General features: G+C 33.4%; 2 protein-coding genes and 1 pseudogene across 3 annotated transcripts; all 3 read right to left on the bottom strand.

Annotated features, from left to right (window-relative positions):
- On the bottom strand, window positions 1-1,213 carry LOC105796022 (60S acidic ribosomal protein P0-like; annotated as a pseudogene).
- Window positions 1,214-1,901: 688 nt separating this feature from the next.
- On the bottom strand, window positions 1,902-11,348 carry LOC105795118 (probable ubiquitin-like-specific protease 2A). Its single transcript, XM_012624604.2, has 21 exons — window positions 11,062-11,348; window positions 10,540-10,590; window positions 10,357-10,437; window positions 10,096-10,146; window positions 9,914-9,994; window positions 9,393-9,458; window positions 9,154-9,326; window positions 8,878-8,965; window positions 8,724-8,773; window positions 8,202-8,399; window positions 8,027-8,102; window positions 7,586-7,694; window positions 7,156-7,221; window positions 6,084-6,215; window positions 5,309-5,509; window positions 5,165-5,220; window positions 4,989-5,082; window positions 4,110-4,200; window positions 3,705-3,803; window positions 3,105-3,485; window positions 1,902-2,651 (listed from the first exon to the last, which is right to left on the bottom strand). The coding sequence occupies exons 1-21, from the start codon at window positions 11,228-11,230 to the stop codon at window positions 2,133-2,135; spliced, it is 2,832 nt and encodes a 943-aa protein (XP_012480058.1). The 5' UTR covers window positions 11,231-11,348; the 3' UTR covers window positions 1,902-2,132.
- A 1,086-nt stretch (window positions 11,349-12,434) lies between these two features.
- LOC105795117 (guanosine nucleotide diphosphate dissociation inhibitor At5g09550) lies at window positions 12,435-16,768 on the bottom strand. 2 transcript variants are annotated; one of them, XM_012624600.2, is made up of 13 exons: window positions 16,521-16,766; window positions 16,229-16,291; window positions 16,037-16,120; window positions 15,799-15,906; window positions 15,508-15,680; window positions 14,807-14,918; window positions 14,599-14,679; window positions 14,454-14,516; window positions 14,000-14,101; window positions 13,782-13,906; window positions 13,009-13,219; window positions 12,770-12,844; window positions 12,435-12,690 (listed from the first exon to the last, which is right to left on the bottom strand). In XM_012624600.2, the coding sequence occupies exons 1-13, from the start codon at window positions 16,605-16,607 to the stop codon at window positions 12,637-12,639; spliced, it is 1,338 nt and encodes a 445-aa protein (XP_012480054.1). In that variant the 5' UTR covers window positions 16,608-16,766; the 3' UTR covers window positions 12,435-12,636. The 2 variants fall into 2 exon arrangements, with proteins under 2 accessions (XP_012480054.1, XP_052484613.1); XM_052628653.1 differs by lacking the exon at window positions 15,799-15,906 and having other exon boundaries at window positions 16,521-16,768.
- Window positions 16,769-18,377: the final 1,609 nt, after the last annotated feature.

The raw sequence follows: 18,377 nt of genomic DNA, 5'->3' as shown, positions 1-18,377 counted from the left end.
TTAGAGCAATGAAAGTACATCAACAACTATGAGAAATAAAAAAAAGCAGATAATGAAAACTATCCATAATCCTATATATTTATGCTTATAATACAAATAAAAATAGTCGAAGAGACTGAATCCCATATCGTCATCAGACTCTTCTTCAGGTTCGGGTTTCCTCTCCTCCTCGGCAGGGGCAGCAGCTACAGCCAACACGTTCTTGTACCCGTTGGTGAACATGTGTGGTGCTGCAGCAAGTGTTGGGTACGAGATGGCGAGAGACAATGCAGTAACCATGGAGACACCAGTAGCGAATTTCTCAATTAGATCATTCTCTGTCAGGTTAAGCACCACGGGGCTAAAGACTGACCCATTGTCATAAACAGACAAGACAACCGACCGTACGAGAAGGGCCTAATTCCGAGCTTGGCAAGGAGTGCAGCCTCAGAAGAACCAACTTTGTCACCCTTCTTGATAAGCTCAACGGGAGTGATAATTTAGACAGTACCCTTGTTAATCCTGGTGGGAATGTTGAGCACCTGGGAGAAAGAGGTCTGTGAAGGGTCAAGTCCGGTGTTGCCAGGTGGGACGACCACATCAATGGGCGCAACCAGACCAACACGAACAGGAGCTCCAACCTTGTATTTAGCAACTTCCTCATTGACTTGCTTCAAATCACCCTTAGTAAACATCAAACCCACATCTTCCTGAAGCAAAGGGATAAGGTTAAGGAAAGCTTGGTTCCCAGTCATTTCAGCATGCATCCTAATAGACCTTTTCATCATAGTGCTCTTACCCATTAAAACAACCGAGTCACCTCGGAGACCTTTCCGAATGTTCTGGAGCTGGTTCAAACCAACATTGCCAGCTGCGGCGATCAAGATCTGGGTGTACTCATCTAAGAGTTGACATAGTTTCGCGTCCTACGGGATTTACTTGTCGGCCTTGGAGTTGGAGGGTTTCACTGCCATTTCGGGGAATTGGTAAAATGAGGTTTGCAAAAGGGCAAAATCGAGGGCCAAAACGATGCCAGACGGTCAGTCAAGGCGGACAGCTAATCGGCGCCGTCTCGTTAACCTCTGATTTCGTTGTTAATATTGTATGTTATTTTTACAGGTACGCACAAATTGTTTTAAATACTTAGTCCACACACATTATTATATCTTATTTTCATATGCTTATGTAGGACTGAATTGTTCTCCCAAAGAATTAGGCCACCTTAAAATTTTTGTAAAAATTTTCTTACACCCTTAAAATTTGTAAAAATTTTAATTAGATTCCCAATTTTTTTAAAAAATTCTCATTAAGCCTTTCAAAAGTTTAAATTTTTTAATTAAATCCCTCGATACTTAATACCAAGATTCACTACTCAACAATCGTGTGATTCAATTACCAGTTTGAATAAAATCTTTAAATCTCATTTATCTTAACTTCTAAATTTTTTTATCAATACCTTTTAAAATTATTTGAATTGATCCAATTATTTGATACTTGTAATAAAAATTAATTCCATAAACGAAATTATGAGATTGACAAATGTCATTTATTAATATTTTAAAAATAAAAATACATAAATGAAGCATATGATACTCTTTTAACCCTGCATTTGGAATTAACAACTTTTACAACATGTGTATCAAACAATAACCTTAATCTTTATTTTTCTATATAACTAATCTTTAACTTATAAATAAATAAACACTTAAAATAAAATGTATTTTATATTTTTATGGAATTTAATCATAAAATAATGATGTATTTTAATTAAAAATTTAAAATTACCTTTGATATTATCAAATCAAGTTTGAATTAAAATTCAAAATATCAAATTAAATCTAATATTTTGAAACTTAATTTGAGTAACTCCTAATCACATAGATATTACTTTGTTTCGAATACTATTAAAATTTTCTCAAATCAAATTTAATCTATACCCAAAGGAACATATATGTTGTACTTAGTAATTTCCTCTTCCTTTTTTAGCTTTATAATTCTTCTTCCTTTCATTTTACTTCAATCTACATCATAAAACTATGGTGTATTAATAAACAACATTCACAATGCCGTCGCAAGTCCAACCTTTGTCAAAGCCTTACATGCCTTCGGTACTTTTACAGTTGTGTTTCATCGCTCCGCCAACAAGTACACGCTTATGAAGTTTCCGTGGCTCGATGTTCATCGCCTTTGGACACATGATCTCCATCACTTGTTGGCATGGCATTCTCTTTAAGATCTACTTTCGCAGTTATATCTGCTTGTTGGTGGGATAGAGCGGAAATGTCCCTCTGAAAGGATGTAGGTGAACATGTACTTTGAAACTCAATGTCATCATGAATGTCATTCGACTCTTGAGAATCTTCAACAACGCAATCAGAGGAACCTTCATTTGAGGTCGAGGAATGTTCAGGTTGCGGACATACCTCAAACTCCGAAAGAACTTCGTAATCTTCTAGTCCTAATTTTGATGAATCAAGAGAATCAATTAGCTTGTTAAAAGCTGAATCCTCGAAATGCAACGGGGTTTTTCGGTTCCATGATGTTCTCAATCTAAAATCTTTGCTAGGATATCGCATGTTTAAGTGAGATTTAGTTACTGGTCCAGCAAATTTCTGACCATCTAGACCCGAAAGCAAATCGGCAGCTATTTCTTCTCTGGTCTCTTCGATTTCCTGGTTCAAGCAGGGAAAGCAAAAAATGCAACTATTTTCAGACCAAAATTCTTAATAAACCAAGAATTATAGGACTTCACCGGTCAGATACAGCAAACGGAGCAGTTGTATTTGATCTATCTCAATGTATTCAAAAGTATGAAAAGAAACCTCACACATTCGTAATCTTCATTTCAGTAACACAGCTAAAAGATTCTCTATCACAAAGACAACATATTGTCATTTATTTGGTCGAAAAGATAATTCGTGGCAACATTACGTTTCATTTGGTCGAACACCGCATGGTTTCATGACATTGACAAACAATAGCTAGAGAAATAGCTCATATTTTCTATGGAAGATTTTCTGTTGACGCAACGCGTACACATGTGCACAAGGGTGATTCAATGTTTCGCTAGCAAATTGCTTTACCTCATGCTTTAAGCTTGTTGGTAACAAAGAAATGAAAGTTACCTCTATAGGTGACATGGCATTTCTTTTACCAACTGTATTAATCTGCTGATAATTTCCATGGGAAAGCGATCCTCCATGCATGTCTACCCCGTAAAATTTAAAACCTTCCAATCCCAACTCTTTATGACTTCGTAAAACTATCGGAGGGGATGCTGCAGGGAGTGCAAAATTGTTAGGCCCCTGGTTAACAGTGGAATTTGAGGAATAACCATAACATGTTTTTGCGGAACTGCCAATCTGCACTCCAGTTTCTTGCTCACTTCGGACCGGTAAGAGAGATGTGGAATAACAAGATTGTTTGTCAAAGATTTCACAGATTAACTTCTTGATATGAAAGCGTTTCAAAGAAGCCTCGGCAGGTGGAAACCAATGCATATTAAGCTGAAAGAAAAGGTCAAAGATAATATTAGTAGAGGTGAAAAATACAACGAAACCTTACCTACAACTTTCGTACTGTATGATAACCAGGTGAGGTACAAGTAACAATGTTGCGTCAGAGACTTAACGATGATATACTTCTTGCAACAAGAATAACGTTCTGCAAGTTCAAGCATTGTAGAAAGCAATGCAACCACTAATAAAGTTGGAAGATCTTGTTACCTTAAAAGGGCAGAAGTCGGGTGATGCTTGAAGAAGGAAGAGTTCCATATAATGCAGCAAGAAGAGGCCGCAGTCAAATGAATTCTCCTGTTGTGGTACCTGAACCATACAGAATGAAAATTAAAAAAAATAACAGTCAACCAATTTAGCAAATGTGAAAGGAAAGTATGATTTCTGATAAAACCAAGTGACATAACATGCTAATTGCAAATAAGAAAAAACAAGGCTATGTAAAGTACAGTTCTTTATGTGCTTTTCCTCAGCTTGAATTCCCTAATAAAACTAAGAACTTTACTTAATTTGTATATTGAAAATCCTTTTGTTTATGAGTGAGCATTTTTAAACATAAGGATTTTTTTATGGGGTGCAGGAACTTAATGGTAGGTATATAAAGAAGGGGAATACCTCTAGTTGGACAAATTGTAAATGTAAAAAATTTGAAGGAACATCATCTGCTGCCTCTCCATGCCTCTCTTTCCACTCTTCAGATAAGTAGCTGTCAACCCGTGACAAAGAAAGGAGGAAACAAAAATCAACAAGAAGATCTTTGGAGTCTGAGAAATGCCTATTTCAAACAGAGGAGATAATTTTAAGATAGAGTTCTTTAAAATAACATATTCCAAAGCATTTCTCGAACAAGTTTGTGTTTCCTCATTGTATTACTTTCATAGTTAAACTACATTTATTGAGCGAGATGAGAAGTCAAGGATATCACCATTAGCCCTTCATCTGCAGAAGGCCAGAATTCCAGAATATATGGTTCATGTCATTTTAAGTTCAAATCAAGCACAATCCCTTGCACAGCCGCAATGCAATTAAAATGTCAATGGGGCACTTCTGGTTTTGGTCAATGGTTTTCATGCATCAACGGTATGTTTCGGACCTTTAAAAGCTGTCATAATTACAGACTCGCAGGTGTGCCACTCTTTTTCCTTTAAAAGAGAGAAAAAAAAGAGAGTAAATGGCAGAATGCCAGCTCAAAGAAATCCGAAGAGTTGAGAAGGTCCGGACATAGGTGTGCAGAGTTCATAATTATCCAATATTGCAGCTCAAGATGTTCCACATAAGATTGTTTTACTTGAGAATGAAGAAATATAGGAAAGTAAGCATAAAAAATGAGATAAAACACATTGAAACCAACTATTTTGTAATATTTTGGGTAACAATGCTGATGAAAACACATAAACACACAAAAGACAAGAACGTTCCCCAAAGGTTCTGTTTTAAATTGCAAAATAAAGCAATAGAAAAATTAACTAATGAAAATAATCATGAAATAATTACCTTTGGAATAGATTTTTAAGGCCTCTGTGGCTTCCTCTAATTGAATTCATGTGCAAGATGCAAGGGACGTTAAGTAAATTTTCAGTTCCGTCATCTGCAAGACAACTGAAAGAAAGGTAAAGATGGACATAGTCCTAGCCACTACAATAAGCTGAAACACTACATTAAGGTCTTGCCTCTGAAATTAGCCACTTCACCAGGATGACAGATGACAATCAAACTCCAATGGAGACTGTCATGAAGATGTGTTTATAACATTAGAGAGCTACATAAAGAATTGTTCTCATGCCTTGGAGAAAAGAAATAGACAAGTTTATCACCTGTAATTTACAGGAATGAAAATGTAATCCTTTGCAAATATATCCACCTTCCTAGTCCATTTACGAACACGTTCAAATGCTGCTTTCAGTTGACAAGCACTAGATAAACCTTTATCCAGATCAGCAAGCTTGCGAAAGAAAAAACTATTAAAAAAGTGGAACATATGTTGCTCCTCAGGTTGAATTTTGTTCTTCAAATATCTGTCATGGATCAGAACCAAATGTCAATCCTAGTAAATCAGGAAATAGAACCAGACAGAAATATTGCAATAGCTTCGGGTCATAAACTGAACCAATTTTTTTTTTGGTGGATGATTAAAGGGGAGGTTTCTCACGAGCTCTCACAAGGCTGTTAGTCAATTATCATGGTTACGATGTTTAATCAAGGAGTTAAATTTCGAACCGTGAGATGATAATTTCAATTTATGTCTATTGTATAAGCCCATATCACTATTTTGGAAACTATAAAGCAGTAAAACTTCTTTCGAATAAAGACAAAGGAAAACTGCTACAAAAGTATGAACTACATATGCTGCATCAAGAACACATAATGATAATGACAACAAGAGAATCAACGACATAAACTAGATATAAAAATGCAACTTTGAGAATAGCTATGGAAAATGTTTCTAGTCCAATACATTTTACATGCGCATTTCATATACCAATCCTCGAGGATGAACTAAAACTAGCATATACAAAATCTAAGAAACAGACTAACATCCAGAGCATGAATAAGAAAACGAAGGACATGGAATTTATATTTCAAGCTTACTTAATATAGAAGTCAATGATGGTATCATTGATAAATGTCTCTGGCTGTAGAAATGCAACATCTCGCTTGCTAATTGAAATAGCATCAGGGTCACCTTTCGGATAGATAACTTCTTCAAAATGTTCATGGAAACTGTACAGAAAATTAGTTAGATTTATCGATTGTAGATAAAAAAGAACTGTTAAGTGACTAATAACAAAAAAAAAAAATACAGCTTAAAATGTATAAAGCAATAAATCTATGTTATACACAAACGTGCATACACACAGAATCATACATATAAGAAGGAAAAGGAATTGTATAAAAGAATGACTAGCATAACATGCACGGAAAATACTAATAATTGAAGGATACCTCTCAAATTCTATGGTAAAATTTTGAAATAGCACTATCAAATGGGAGTATATTTTGATGCTTCTTGAAACTTCTATGTAAAATTTTGGGATATATCTCAAAACTACACATGAACTTTGATCCAATGTCAATATTATCGTGAACTTTAAATTTGTGCAATTTTAGACATGAAATTTTGATTTGATTTAATTTTCACAAACTACTAACACAATTATCGATATAGCATCATTTTATGTTTATACATTACATACACAAATAATTATATTTACCTAATATAAAACTAAATTGATGTATTTATTTTTTAAATGTGTAAAATTAAATAAAATAAAAATTTCATGTTCATAATTGCACCAAATTAAAGTTAATGTATCAATTTAGACATCCAATCATAGTTCATGTAAGAGATTTATCCCTAAATTTTTTTAAGTAGTACTTTGAAATGAGAGCATATCTTTGGAATTGCTTCAAAGTAAAGAGAAGAGCTGAAACATACAATAGTTATCGTCTACCTTAAAGAAAAAGAATGGTAAAGGTATTTACAGAGATATTATGCTTCTGATAGAAAGCTTAAATTATCCCCTCTCTCTCTCTTATTTGTTTTAAATTTTGGGAAGAGAGGGAGGGAGACATGCAAATCTACAAAACCCAGAATCAGAAAGAGCTTGTATCCCCAAAAAGGAAAATGATATAGAGCATTATTAAAGTTTCTTTGGCTTACTCAGAAAAAAATGGCTTTGACAAAAACCTTTTACTCTGTCCCATGAAGGCATTTTCTTCATTTTCTCTGCAGGTGGTAACATGAATGTTAAATCTATGCAATTAAACAATAAAAAATTATCTACCTGATTCACAAATAAATAGGAAGTTACACTAGGCGTATGGGACTAAAGCACGAAGTGAAAAACAAAACAAGAGCAAAAATCCGAGCTATTCAGCAACAAAAGCAGTCAAACCAAACGATAGATACACAACCAGAGTTTCTCTGTTAAGGGTAGCAACTAGCAAGAGAGAGAGAGAAGCTACAAGTGTGACTGAACAAAACTAAATGCCTATATATTCTAATACAAAATAACCAACCGTCACTTTGTACATTTACGTTGATAGATTGTGAATAATCTGATAGAAAACTAAATCAGTAGAAACCTTACTCAGAGATAGCGTTCCATATATCCTTGTATCTCACACTCAATGATTTGATTGCTTTCTCCCTTTCAGACCAGCAAGGATCACAAACTGAAAACTTCAACAACCCAATGGCTGCAGCAATTAAGAATATCCTAGTTCAAAATTTATTGATAAAGAAAGAATGATCAGCAATGGAGACCAGAGCTTCCCCCCAAACAATTCCTATTGGAAACAGGGAAGTCAAAGACAACTTTGTAGAGATGGCACAATAGAAAAGCAATGCAGATACATGGTTATGAGGCAAGCAGACAGATACACAGGATGGTATTTTGAAAGAGGTCAAAGTATAGGACATTAATTTTTATTAGAATTCGTATACTCTCTCTCAGAACATGAACTATCATGCATTCATGCTACACCAAAAGAAATAGTTCAATGCAAATCATTTCTGAAAATTCACAAACCTGAAGGTTCATTTTCATTTCCAGCTCTCTTAGACTTCTTTGACAGTAGAACAAGATTCATAATGGCTGTTTCAACCTATGTCCAGCAGCATAAGATGGCCAAGACTATCTTCTCAGAGAGTATCTTCAAAATTTTAAAGACAAAGAAGGAGAAAGAACAGCTCTTGTAACTCACCCCTTCAAGCCATTGTGCATCAATACTGATGATATCACCAACAGTCCATACAAAACTAATTTTTTTCTTGGTCCCATTTACAGTTGAGCCCTTAAACTTGAGGCAGGTTTTTGAAAAAGTTAACTGACCCTCTGTACAATACATACCTCTATAAAACATAAAATCAGGGGAAATGACAACTTTCACATTTTCTCTTTCCTGCAAGTTGAAAAATAAATAAAAAGGCTCATCAAGAAATGTAATATTAGCATAAAGAATTAGCAGAATGTGGAAATTAGAGAACTTAAAACGACTGACTCTGTCGTTATGGTAAACAATATGGGAAAAATCATAGAAAGGAAACAAATAAAAACTAAGCAAATGTAAATTAATCTAATCATAATCCACAACATAACAAGAAGAAAGTAGTAGTTCCGCTAATGAAGTTAATTCCATTGTTAGTATTTTCAGTAACATCCCTCTAAACAGCAATCAAAAGAAAATTTTCTTAGTTAATCTTACAAAGGGGAGTACTGTAGTTACAATTTCATGTCCTTCAGAAGCATGAACCAAAAGTTGCTCCTCCAGAGAATCTGAGAGATGCAGGATGTTATATAAGATCACAGTAAGATACAATAAGCTTGCCAAAATAAGGTGTCAGAATTTATGAAGCAAACTCAAAAGGATAAGAAAGTACCTCTACACTCATCAGGAGAAGTAAAAACTGACGAAGAAATAATTTCAATCCTGTCATCGTCATCTGAAATCACACTAACTGGCTCATTCTGCAGCCAATTTAAATAGAAGAATAACTAGGAGGTTCACGATCCATTTGTTTTTGTTTATTGTTCATGCATTTAATATATCACGCAGAGAATAAGCCTGAGTTGCATTTAAGATATTTGCTGCAGTCTAAAGCATGTTACCCATTTGATTTAATTGTTCACGATATATTAAGGCAAGGCACCTATACCTTATAGCTCGAAGAAAAATATTGCAAAGGGGAATCCAGTTCAGAAATCTTCTCTTGTCCCATATTCACAGGACAGCATGCAGGAAATGTGCATTGCTGACTAGTAACACAAGCATTGACGCCTCCAAGGTTATATATGCTGAGCTTTTCTGCAGGCTTGATCGCCTGCACTTCTACAAAGTTACACGAAGAACATTAGAAGCTTTAAGACACTTAAGATGTACACTGATGCCATGTACCTTTAGCATCAATGTCAATTGGTTCGTCAATCTTGCTCTTTTTCCTAGTCTTGAGACTTTGTAAAGCTACAAACAAAGATAGTATAGGCTTTACAAACAAAGATAAAGAATAACAGGGAAAATAGATTCCCAACAAAAACAAGAAAGAAAAACATCAAAAGTGATGAAAGTATCCATTAACAAATTATAAATGCAAAGCAGGGAAATTACAAACACAGAGATATTTGTCAGAGACTCAAAGGTCAAATAATTAGAGAAGATAGCTTTCACATTGGAGGAGACGATGATTCAACATTTACATCTCATATAATGAACCATGATAGAAGACTAAAGACAAAATTCCAGGCCGTAAACAAGGATTTTAGAAGGAAAGAAATACTGGAAAAGAAATGTCACAAATAATTGTAGGATACAATGCAAATGCATGAGCCTAGAAACCAACTCAAGGTCAAGTACATACTAAAGAAGTTATGCAAACCATAAACGAAAAAAGGAAATGAAAAATAACAATGACAACTCACACTGAAGTTCTGTACATTCCGAATCAAGTACAATCAGTCCAGTGCTAACGTCCTTTTGCTTAGTCCTACTGCAATCTCCCTCTAGAGTACAGGAACACAGAAAATGATCGAACAGCTATACATTTCACAAGAAGCATGGATAAACGAGTGAAAAGGACACTAAGCCTCGACCTATTCCTTACCTTCGAGATCAAGATCAATCAGTCTTTTTCTAATTTCATTTTTCCGGAGTACTACATAGGAAAGAAAAAGGTTATTACATAAACAGACGTATAAATATTACATGTATACACAAGTTGAAGGAAACACTGAAAAAAAATGTCACGGTGTTGTGTCAAACAAGGAAATTCATGTAACCAAAAACAATTAAGACAAAAAATTCAGCTAAACGATAATGCAACTCACAGAACAAATTTTAAAAAAAAAAAGCAATAACAACCCACGTTGAGGTTCTGTAACTTCTGAGTCAAGTTCAATCGGCAGATTGCTAACTTCCATTCGCTTAGTACTGCTGCAATCTGCAACTAGAGAACAAGAAGACAGAATTTGATTGAGCAGCTATATGGTACACATGAAAGCATAGATAAAAGAGTGAAAATGACACTAAGCCTAAAGCTATTTCACACCTTCGTCATCAAGATCAATTGGTCTGTTGCTATTTTCATTTTGCCGGACAACTAGGAAATGAAAAAGAAATGTCAATTATTAAATAAATTTAACATACATATAAATTATAATAATTTATCGATATTAAATAGATACACAAGTAAAAAGCAGTTAACAAAGAAGTAAACAGGATAGAATCAAATGGAATGCATTAGGTTATACACTTATACTGTGTTCGTTAACGAGAAAAAAAAAATAAAATAAAAATGAATAAATGATGCGTCAAATGCTCTTTTTCTTCTTTTTCAAAATGCCAAACATAGAGGCAAAATAACAGATAAAGAAAAAGAGATCGAAGAGAGTAAACTAAAGGGCGACATGTTGTTTACTTTCTCTAAAAGTTTGAAAGCACGTTAGAAATATCAAATTTCATTATTATCATCACTTTTTTTTTCCCGCACTTTCTCGGTCATCAACCAGAGCAATCAGCAAGAGATTCAAGTCAATAGATTAAAGAATGAGAGGGAAAGAGAGGAAGATACAGCATTGAAGAAAGTTGTATTTGTTGAGACGAGGAGATGCCGTGCTGCCTCTTTTAGGTTTCTTAAACCTTGCGAGAAACTCCGCCGACTCCTTCTCAATTCTTTCGTCCTCATCGGCGAAGTCAAAGACATTGAAACGCTTCCTCCTTTGGCTCGCCCTTCGACTCATTATCAAATCGCCCTTGAACTGGCAAAATTTGAATAAATTCGAAAATGATTTTTATTTTATAAAACTAGCAAGGGCAAGGAGCAAGCATTTCCATTTATGAGTCAGTGCACTGCACTGCACACACAACTAGTAGTTTCTTCCACAAGAAGAAACAAATAAACAAACAAACGAACCAGTAGAAAATGGAAAGTCCAAGTGGTCAGTCAACGTGGCACCCCGCAGTAATTATTGGACGTTTGCTTAACCTACTACTCCCATATTTTATTTTGGATATTGCGTCCACTTACCTTTAGTGACCTTTAGAGAATGGTGCGTTTATACCTGGACGTGATTATTGTAAAAATAGTGTTCAGGACCCTTAAATGAATCCAGTAAAAAGAATATCTTTTTTTATTTATTTCAATTTTATCCGATCGATGTTTAAGAACAATTTAAAAACAAATATCAAATTACTATTATTAATAAAAAATATGTTGCGATGTTAAAAATAATATTAAATAAATATAAAAATTCATATAAATTAATTGAGCTCATAGTTAAGTGATAAAATTTTCGTTGAAATAAAAATTTAATTAATTTTTATTTTGAAAAATCCTAAACTTCTTCAAAATTGCTCAAATCTTATTTACAATAATTTTGATGATATGTTTCAACATTCAAAAAGATGGCTTGATAGGATTTTACTAATCTACATTAATTTGATTTAGATAGGGTTATAAATTTAAATATATACCATGTGATTTAAAAATATAAAAAATGTATTTATAAAAATTATTAAATGAGATTTTAGTTACCATGATAAATTTGAAACTTCAAAGATGATGGTATCTTACAAATTAATTTACGTGTGGATTTAAATTATTTTTTTACAAATTTTAAATAAAAACATAAGACAAAATGTTACTTTGAAAAACAAATTTTAAATGTTAATTTAATTAAGGAATTAAATATAATATATGATTACACGATGAAAGAAAAATCATGAATACAACATAGATATATGAATGCACATAATTTATATAAATATGCAAAATCAAAATATACATACACACTTGATGAGATATTGACTTAATAGCACAAAGAAAGCCTTGAAAACTTTGAGACCAAATATTCAAATTCCACTATCTGTAAAATTTATTTTAGTGAGTTTGGTTAGTTGTTTTAATTTTAACTAATAAAATTATAAAATTCCAAAGAATCAGAATTATGTCAAAAACACATGTTACCCAATCCAATCATTATTTCGGAGCACATTACATATAACACCTACAATGAATGTAATATAGAAATGTAGTTTGAGTTTAAGATTTTTATCTAAAAGATTTGCTGAAAAACATGAAGAAACAATCGAACTCTCCTCTACTAATGGTTGTTTTTTTGCATGAAAGCAACAGGTTTCAAGAACTTCATTCTTCAGATGCAGCACTGGCAGCACTCAGGTCCACTGATAAATCAAGAACCTATACAACAATGAAAGATCATAATACGTGAACCAGCCATATATATACATGTGTAACATTTGAACATCAACCGTATTACCTTTCCAGTAATCTTAGTGTACATCTCGATCACATCATTCACTGTGGTTTCAAAGTGCGTTGTTGGATCATAACTCTGCAACAATTTTTTCAAACTTGAATCAATAAGATTGGGGAAGTCAGTTTGCATGTCATATAAGGTAACCATTGGGAAAAGTTGGTTTGGGTACTTTTCATTTAGTTGTTTCTCCACAGAATATGCAATGTAATATATATATATATATATAGAAGGCTTCTTACAGCAGATATGAAGCAGCTGTCGGCTGCATGGTCATTGGTGGGAACATATCTGTCGTAGGTGTCGTAGAGTATCTCTTCCACAGGTCCCAGAAGGTCAACACCAGGTTTCAGCTCTACCTCAGGGTTGTCTGTCTCTGCTTCTGCTGAAACGAAAGCAATGTACTTTCCCTTGGGAGCTACATTATGAGCATAGGAGCAACAAAAGAGGTACCTACAGAACCAAAAATAAAACCTTGGAAGTTATTGGAGATCGTGGACTTATAACACTTCTGTTTGTTTGTTGGCCAGGCTATGGTACGAGTGTCAATTAAGGATATGTTTAATATTTTTTTCCAAATTTTTTCAAATGTTAAAGAGGGTTATATTCTTATATCCATGCTCAAATATGCCTTGATTCGATCTAGAGTAACATAGTGTTGAGCTTAATGGAATTATGACACAATTAATACAGGGTTTTCCTGTCCTGAGTGATCCTATTACCAGAAGAGCATTACCTTCAACTGAAACACATAAAACAACTCACCAACATTTCAAATTATGTTTTGCCTTCTCCATTAGTCATCAGGAATCCAATAAGACTTCAATAAACTAGCAAACATATCTATTCATTGCATAAGCCTTCTAAAATCAACAAAATGACTCAGTGGTGAAGCTAAAACCGCAACTACATGAACACTATTCAAACTAAATCATCGCATTTGCATCACTGTTTCCATTTTAGCCACTCAAAGGAAGAGATTAAGAAATTAAAGTTGAGAAAGTTAACTGCATACATGTCTGATTTACGGCCAAGTTGCTTCTGAGGCAGAATAACCTGAGCCGAGTGAGAATTGTTGGTATCAGGAATAGGGTGACTCATTATGCATATAGCACGGGCAACTTTTCCAACCTTCTTAACCTGTTGCATCAAAAAACAAATGACAGAACAAGTAGATATAATTAATCTTTGAGGAAAAAATGAGAGAGAGGCAAGGTTTCTTTGAAGGGTGACCTTATCAGGCAAGTAAGATGGATCACAAACAACTTTCTTGCACTTAGCAGTTTCTCCTTCTGAAGTCACACCGGTAGCTTTCCCATCAGCATCAAATTCTACCTGCAATCCAATGATACATTCTTTTGGGACAACTATGCTAATCACCATATAGGCTCACTCATATGGGTGCCCAACGAGAACCCAAACTTTAGTTCAGTTTGTACATGTGGTCACTAACAATTTTGGAATTCAAATCTCAAAATCTGCAAACTCTTTTCCCTACTCCCAGACTGAGGCATTTTTTGCATCAAAAGAAGGATGAACCATAGAGACATGGTATTGCTTGACAAAATATGAGCATCTAAACAACTAAAGGACTCAATGCCAAGTATTCTCAAGCACTGACCAAGCTGACCACTAATGACTAATTGTTTGCTTGTACTATAACATTTTGGTTTTCAAAATATGTTACCTTACATTCTGGCTTGTGGAGCATGTAAGTACCACCATAAACTGCACTTAAACGTGCAAATGCCTGCCAAAGAGAGCAATAACAAGTCAAGAAGTAAAAAGTATTTTCTTTTAAACTTGGAGCTAAACTACAGATAAAGACACACCTGAGGCAATTCTCCTAGTCCATATAGTGGATAGATATAAGGAGAACCTCCTTGAAACCGTGCCAAAGACTCTGCATAAAGCTTCACGAAACAAATGCAGAAAATACACTGAATATGATGCTAAAAGGGAAATGTATGGCCGTACACTGAAGTATCAACCATTGGCTGTAGAACAAAGGTGAAAATACGATACAAAAGAAACTTTTACCTTCATTCTCTTAATAAAACCCAAAGCTGGTTGATCCAAGTAGCTATCGTTACTGTGGAGTGCCAAGGCATGACCAATGAAGTCAATTGTATCATCTTCAAGTCCATACTTTCTACATTGCAAAAGTTTGCACGCATCAAGACCAGTAAACTGTAACTAATACTAGCTAATGATCATGAGCCGTGATGATCCTTCAAATATGTCACATCTTCACCCTAGAGTTCTGCTACACCGACTTGTCATTTTCCTTGAAGTAATTATGTCCAACATTTACTCAGACATGCACACGAAGAAATGATCCTCCAAGGACTCTCTAGATGCATAGAAAAACTAAGAATATTCAACATACTCATGTAGGTCCTACATATACATGTATCCAACACACACTTGAGTATGAGTAACTAACATTGGAGAGCAAATACCCCTTCTCAAAAGGGAAAATGAAACTCCTAACCACAGATTCTCTAAAAACAAATGATAAAAAACCAAGGGTCATGAAAATAAAAAATCTTAAGTATTTTTTCTTTGTGTAAAAGAAAATTTGGTAAATCCAGTAACATTTCAGAACTTAGAAGAAAATTTAATCTAAAAATCTATAACCATTGCATATATATATTGTTATTAATTTCCTAGTCAATGGTAAGTGTTAGTGCAGTACTAGTGCAAACTTTTATAGAGGGAAACAAGGATGAGATACACACGAGATAAGTTCTCTCGCTGTTACTTTATTCAGGTCGAGTCCTTCATGAGATTTTGGATCATTGTCATCATAGTCTTGGACATAAATGAAGAACTTTCTGGCTCGGCGCTTCTCAAACAACCCCATCAATGGCGATTTCAATGCTTCAACATCAGTCGCTGGAACTTTGTGCACCTACAAGTTATGATAATTGCTTCAAGTTGTTGTTGACAATAGAACAATGTTTACACTAATCTTCAGAAACAAATCATACCCTCCCCCCCTCCCCCTAAAAAACCTACAATACTCTTACTTTTTTCTTATTGTACACATAACTCCCATCCACAGCCTTGAAATTAAGATACTTGGTAACATCTGTGTGAATCAATATACGAACCAGACTGCCATTGGCCATCATGAACTGTTAAAGCAATCAATTAAGCATATTCATTATAAAACATATATGAAGAGTAACATAAACCATGCATCCAAGTACTGAAAGAACTACAAAATAAAAATAAATAAATAAACCATAGCTGAAATAGACATGCCTTGGGCATCATATCAACATTATATTCTCTGCTTGCCCCCAGCTTTTCTGGAGGCTTTTCATCTCCCCTGAAATGTTTCCAAAGCTATGCAATAGCAGAAAAAGAAAGACAATATTCAGAAAATAGCCAAGGAATAAATGAAAAAAAAAAAGAAAAAGAAAAAAAAGGTTCCACTAATCGAAGAACAATGACCTGCACAAGATTAAGAGAAGTCGATTCTCCACCATAATAGTCATTCCTATCCATGTGCAATACCTGTTTTGATATATAGAGATATATTCAGATAATATCTTAACGAACACATTTTCTTTATAATCTTTACCAATACCCAGAAACAAAATCCCACATTCAATATGAATGCCTATATAGAAACTGAAGAACTGAGCCAAGAAAAAGAAAGCCCAGATTTCAGATTTTCTTTTGAATCAAGAGAAATAAATAGAAATGAAACGAAGAAAGAAGAGTGTGACGAAATTAAATGTACTTTGAGTCCATCAACGGAGAGAAGACCACTGAGAATGCATTCCTTAAGGCCGGTCCCTAGGACTATCACATCGTACTCTTCATCCATGGCTGAATATCTTGATCACAAATCTTTCTTCTTTTCAATTATGTGTTCTTTTTTGCTTTTGCTGTGAGTATGAGTGAGAGGGAAAATTAGGGTTTTTCTTCGTTTGTTTGCTTGCGTAGAGTTTGGAACAGGTCTTTAGCGGGAGAAATAACGAGAGAGTAGCGCTTTCCGAGAGTATCTAAATTTACGTTATTTCATGCGCGTGGGATGCAACACGTATACCTTCACTAAAAATGTAATCATGGTTAAATTTCGCTGTCCTACTGTACTCACAGATTTAATTTTTATATTTAAATTGACATAATTTAATTATGTATATTTTACTATACGAATAATTAGTCCAAATAATTAACATTTTTAGCTATTATAATTAAAATAATAATGTTAATTTTCTTTAAAATACATTTTAACATAAAAAATCTATTTGGACATAAGTTGGAATAAATATTTTCCTTCAAACTCCATTCTTTTCCTTTTTTCTTTTAGCCATTAAATGATAATGGTAAAATGAGTTTTGATCCTTTTAAATTTGGGATTTAGTTTTTATTTTTAATTTGACATTATTTGATTCTCTATTTTTACAATGATATTAGTCTGTTCAAATGATTAACATCTTTAACTATTTTGATTAGAATGATGATGCGAATTTAAAAAATGAATTTCAAACACAAAGAATCTTTTTTACGTGATAAGTTAAAATGAATACTTCTAAAATTCAACTTCAATAATCAAAAGTACATTAACAAAATTATGATAATTTAAAGTATAAATTCTAAAGTTAAACATAGTACAAAAGCGACACGCATTTAAGGTTTTTTTTCTACGTTATAAGATAATGGTTAATTTTCAATTATGATAAATCTACTTTTCTATATAAAATGGTCAGATTTTAGAATTGGTCCCTATTGAGATTTAATCTCTACTTTAATTTTAAAATAATTCGCACCTCAACTTTTCAATGATAGTCTAAATCGTTATTCTTATTAAATGTTGGCTTGAATTTTAAGAATTGCTAACATCACTAAAATTCTTTGTTAATTTTTGGTCCATTATAATGTCATTTTGCCACATAACTATCAAGTTAATATTTCTTTTAATTTTAAAATATCACATCAGCGAATTTAACAAAATATTTTTAATAATGTTAACCAAAATTTTAAAATTAAAAAGTAGAGACAATAAATTCTTGAAAATAAAAATATAATAACTAAATTCTAAACATATAAAATGTACAAATACTTGAAGCATATTGTAATATTTAAACTTCCACTTCACAATTTAACCCAAAAGTTTAACCCTTTACAAAGCTGGGCGGAAACAAAACTAATATTAATAATAATAGCATTTTATGCTTATCAAACAACTTTTTAAGCCATGATAATTTTAGGGAAGAAGTAATATTTAGTCTTTAAAATTGAAAATTTTATTCATTTTAGCCCTAATTTTTTATCCACATTAATATAAAAAATATTTAATGAAATCTAAATTCATAGATCAAATCGGAAAATATAGGGGAAAAATTTAAAGGCTAAATTTAAAAAAACAAAAATCAAAAGCGAAATGTTACTCCATCCCAAAATTTTATTAAAACAGAAAAAAAAAAACAAAATGAAACCTCCTCAAGAAAGTGAGCCAATAACCAACAGATGTTACATGCAATTATAAAAAAAAAAACGCATATTCAAACCATAATTTCTTATAAAACAGTTATAAAAGAAATACAAATTAACATCCCCTCACTTAAATGATAGAAAAAAAAATCTCTCTACA

The sequence above is a fragment of the Gossypium raimondii genome, chromosome 3 (assembly GCF_025698545.1).
Source record: "Gossypium raimondii isolate GPD5lz chromosome 3, ASM2569854v1, whole genome shotgun sequence".
Taxonomy (NCBI): Eukaryota; Viridiplantae; Streptophyta; class Magnoliopsida; order Malvales; family Malvaceae; genus Gossypium; species Gossypium raimondii.
The sequence above is the reverse complement of the archived record's forward strand: the minus strand, read 5'-3'. Positions and strand labels throughout refer to the sequence as shown.

What these genes read in the sequence shown, in the direction of transcription:
- LOC105795118 (XM_012624604.2), bottom strand. Translation starts at nt 11,230, where the DNA reads ATGAGTCGAAGGGCGAGCCAAAGGAGGAAGCGTTTCAATGTCTTTGAC. An exon ending in ATTTTTCTTCGAGCTATAAG is followed by an intron (nt 8,966 to 9,153) that starts GTATAGGTGCCT and finishes AATTGGCTGCAG; the next exon opens with AATGAGCCAGTTAGTGTGAT. An exon ending in TCAAAGCCATTTTTTTCTGA is followed by an intron (nt 6,216 to 7,155) that starts GTAAGCCAAAGA and finishes TTTTCTGTACAG; the next exon opens with TTTCCATGAACATTTTGAAG.
- LOC105795117 (XM_012624600.2), bottom strand. Translation starts at nt 16,607, where the DNA reads ATGGATGAAGAGTACGATGTGATAGTCCTAGGGACCGGCCTTAAGGAA. An exon ending in GTTTTATTAAGAGAATGAAG is followed by an intron (nt 14,680 to 14,806) that starts GTAAAAGTTTCT and finishes TGTTTCGTGAAG; the next exon opens with CTTTATGCAGAGTCTTTGGC. An exon ending in ACACTAAGATTACTGGAAAG is followed by an intron (nt 12,691 to 12,769) that starts GTAATACGGTTG and finishes ATTGTTGTATAG; the next exon opens with GTTCTTGATTTATCAGTGGA.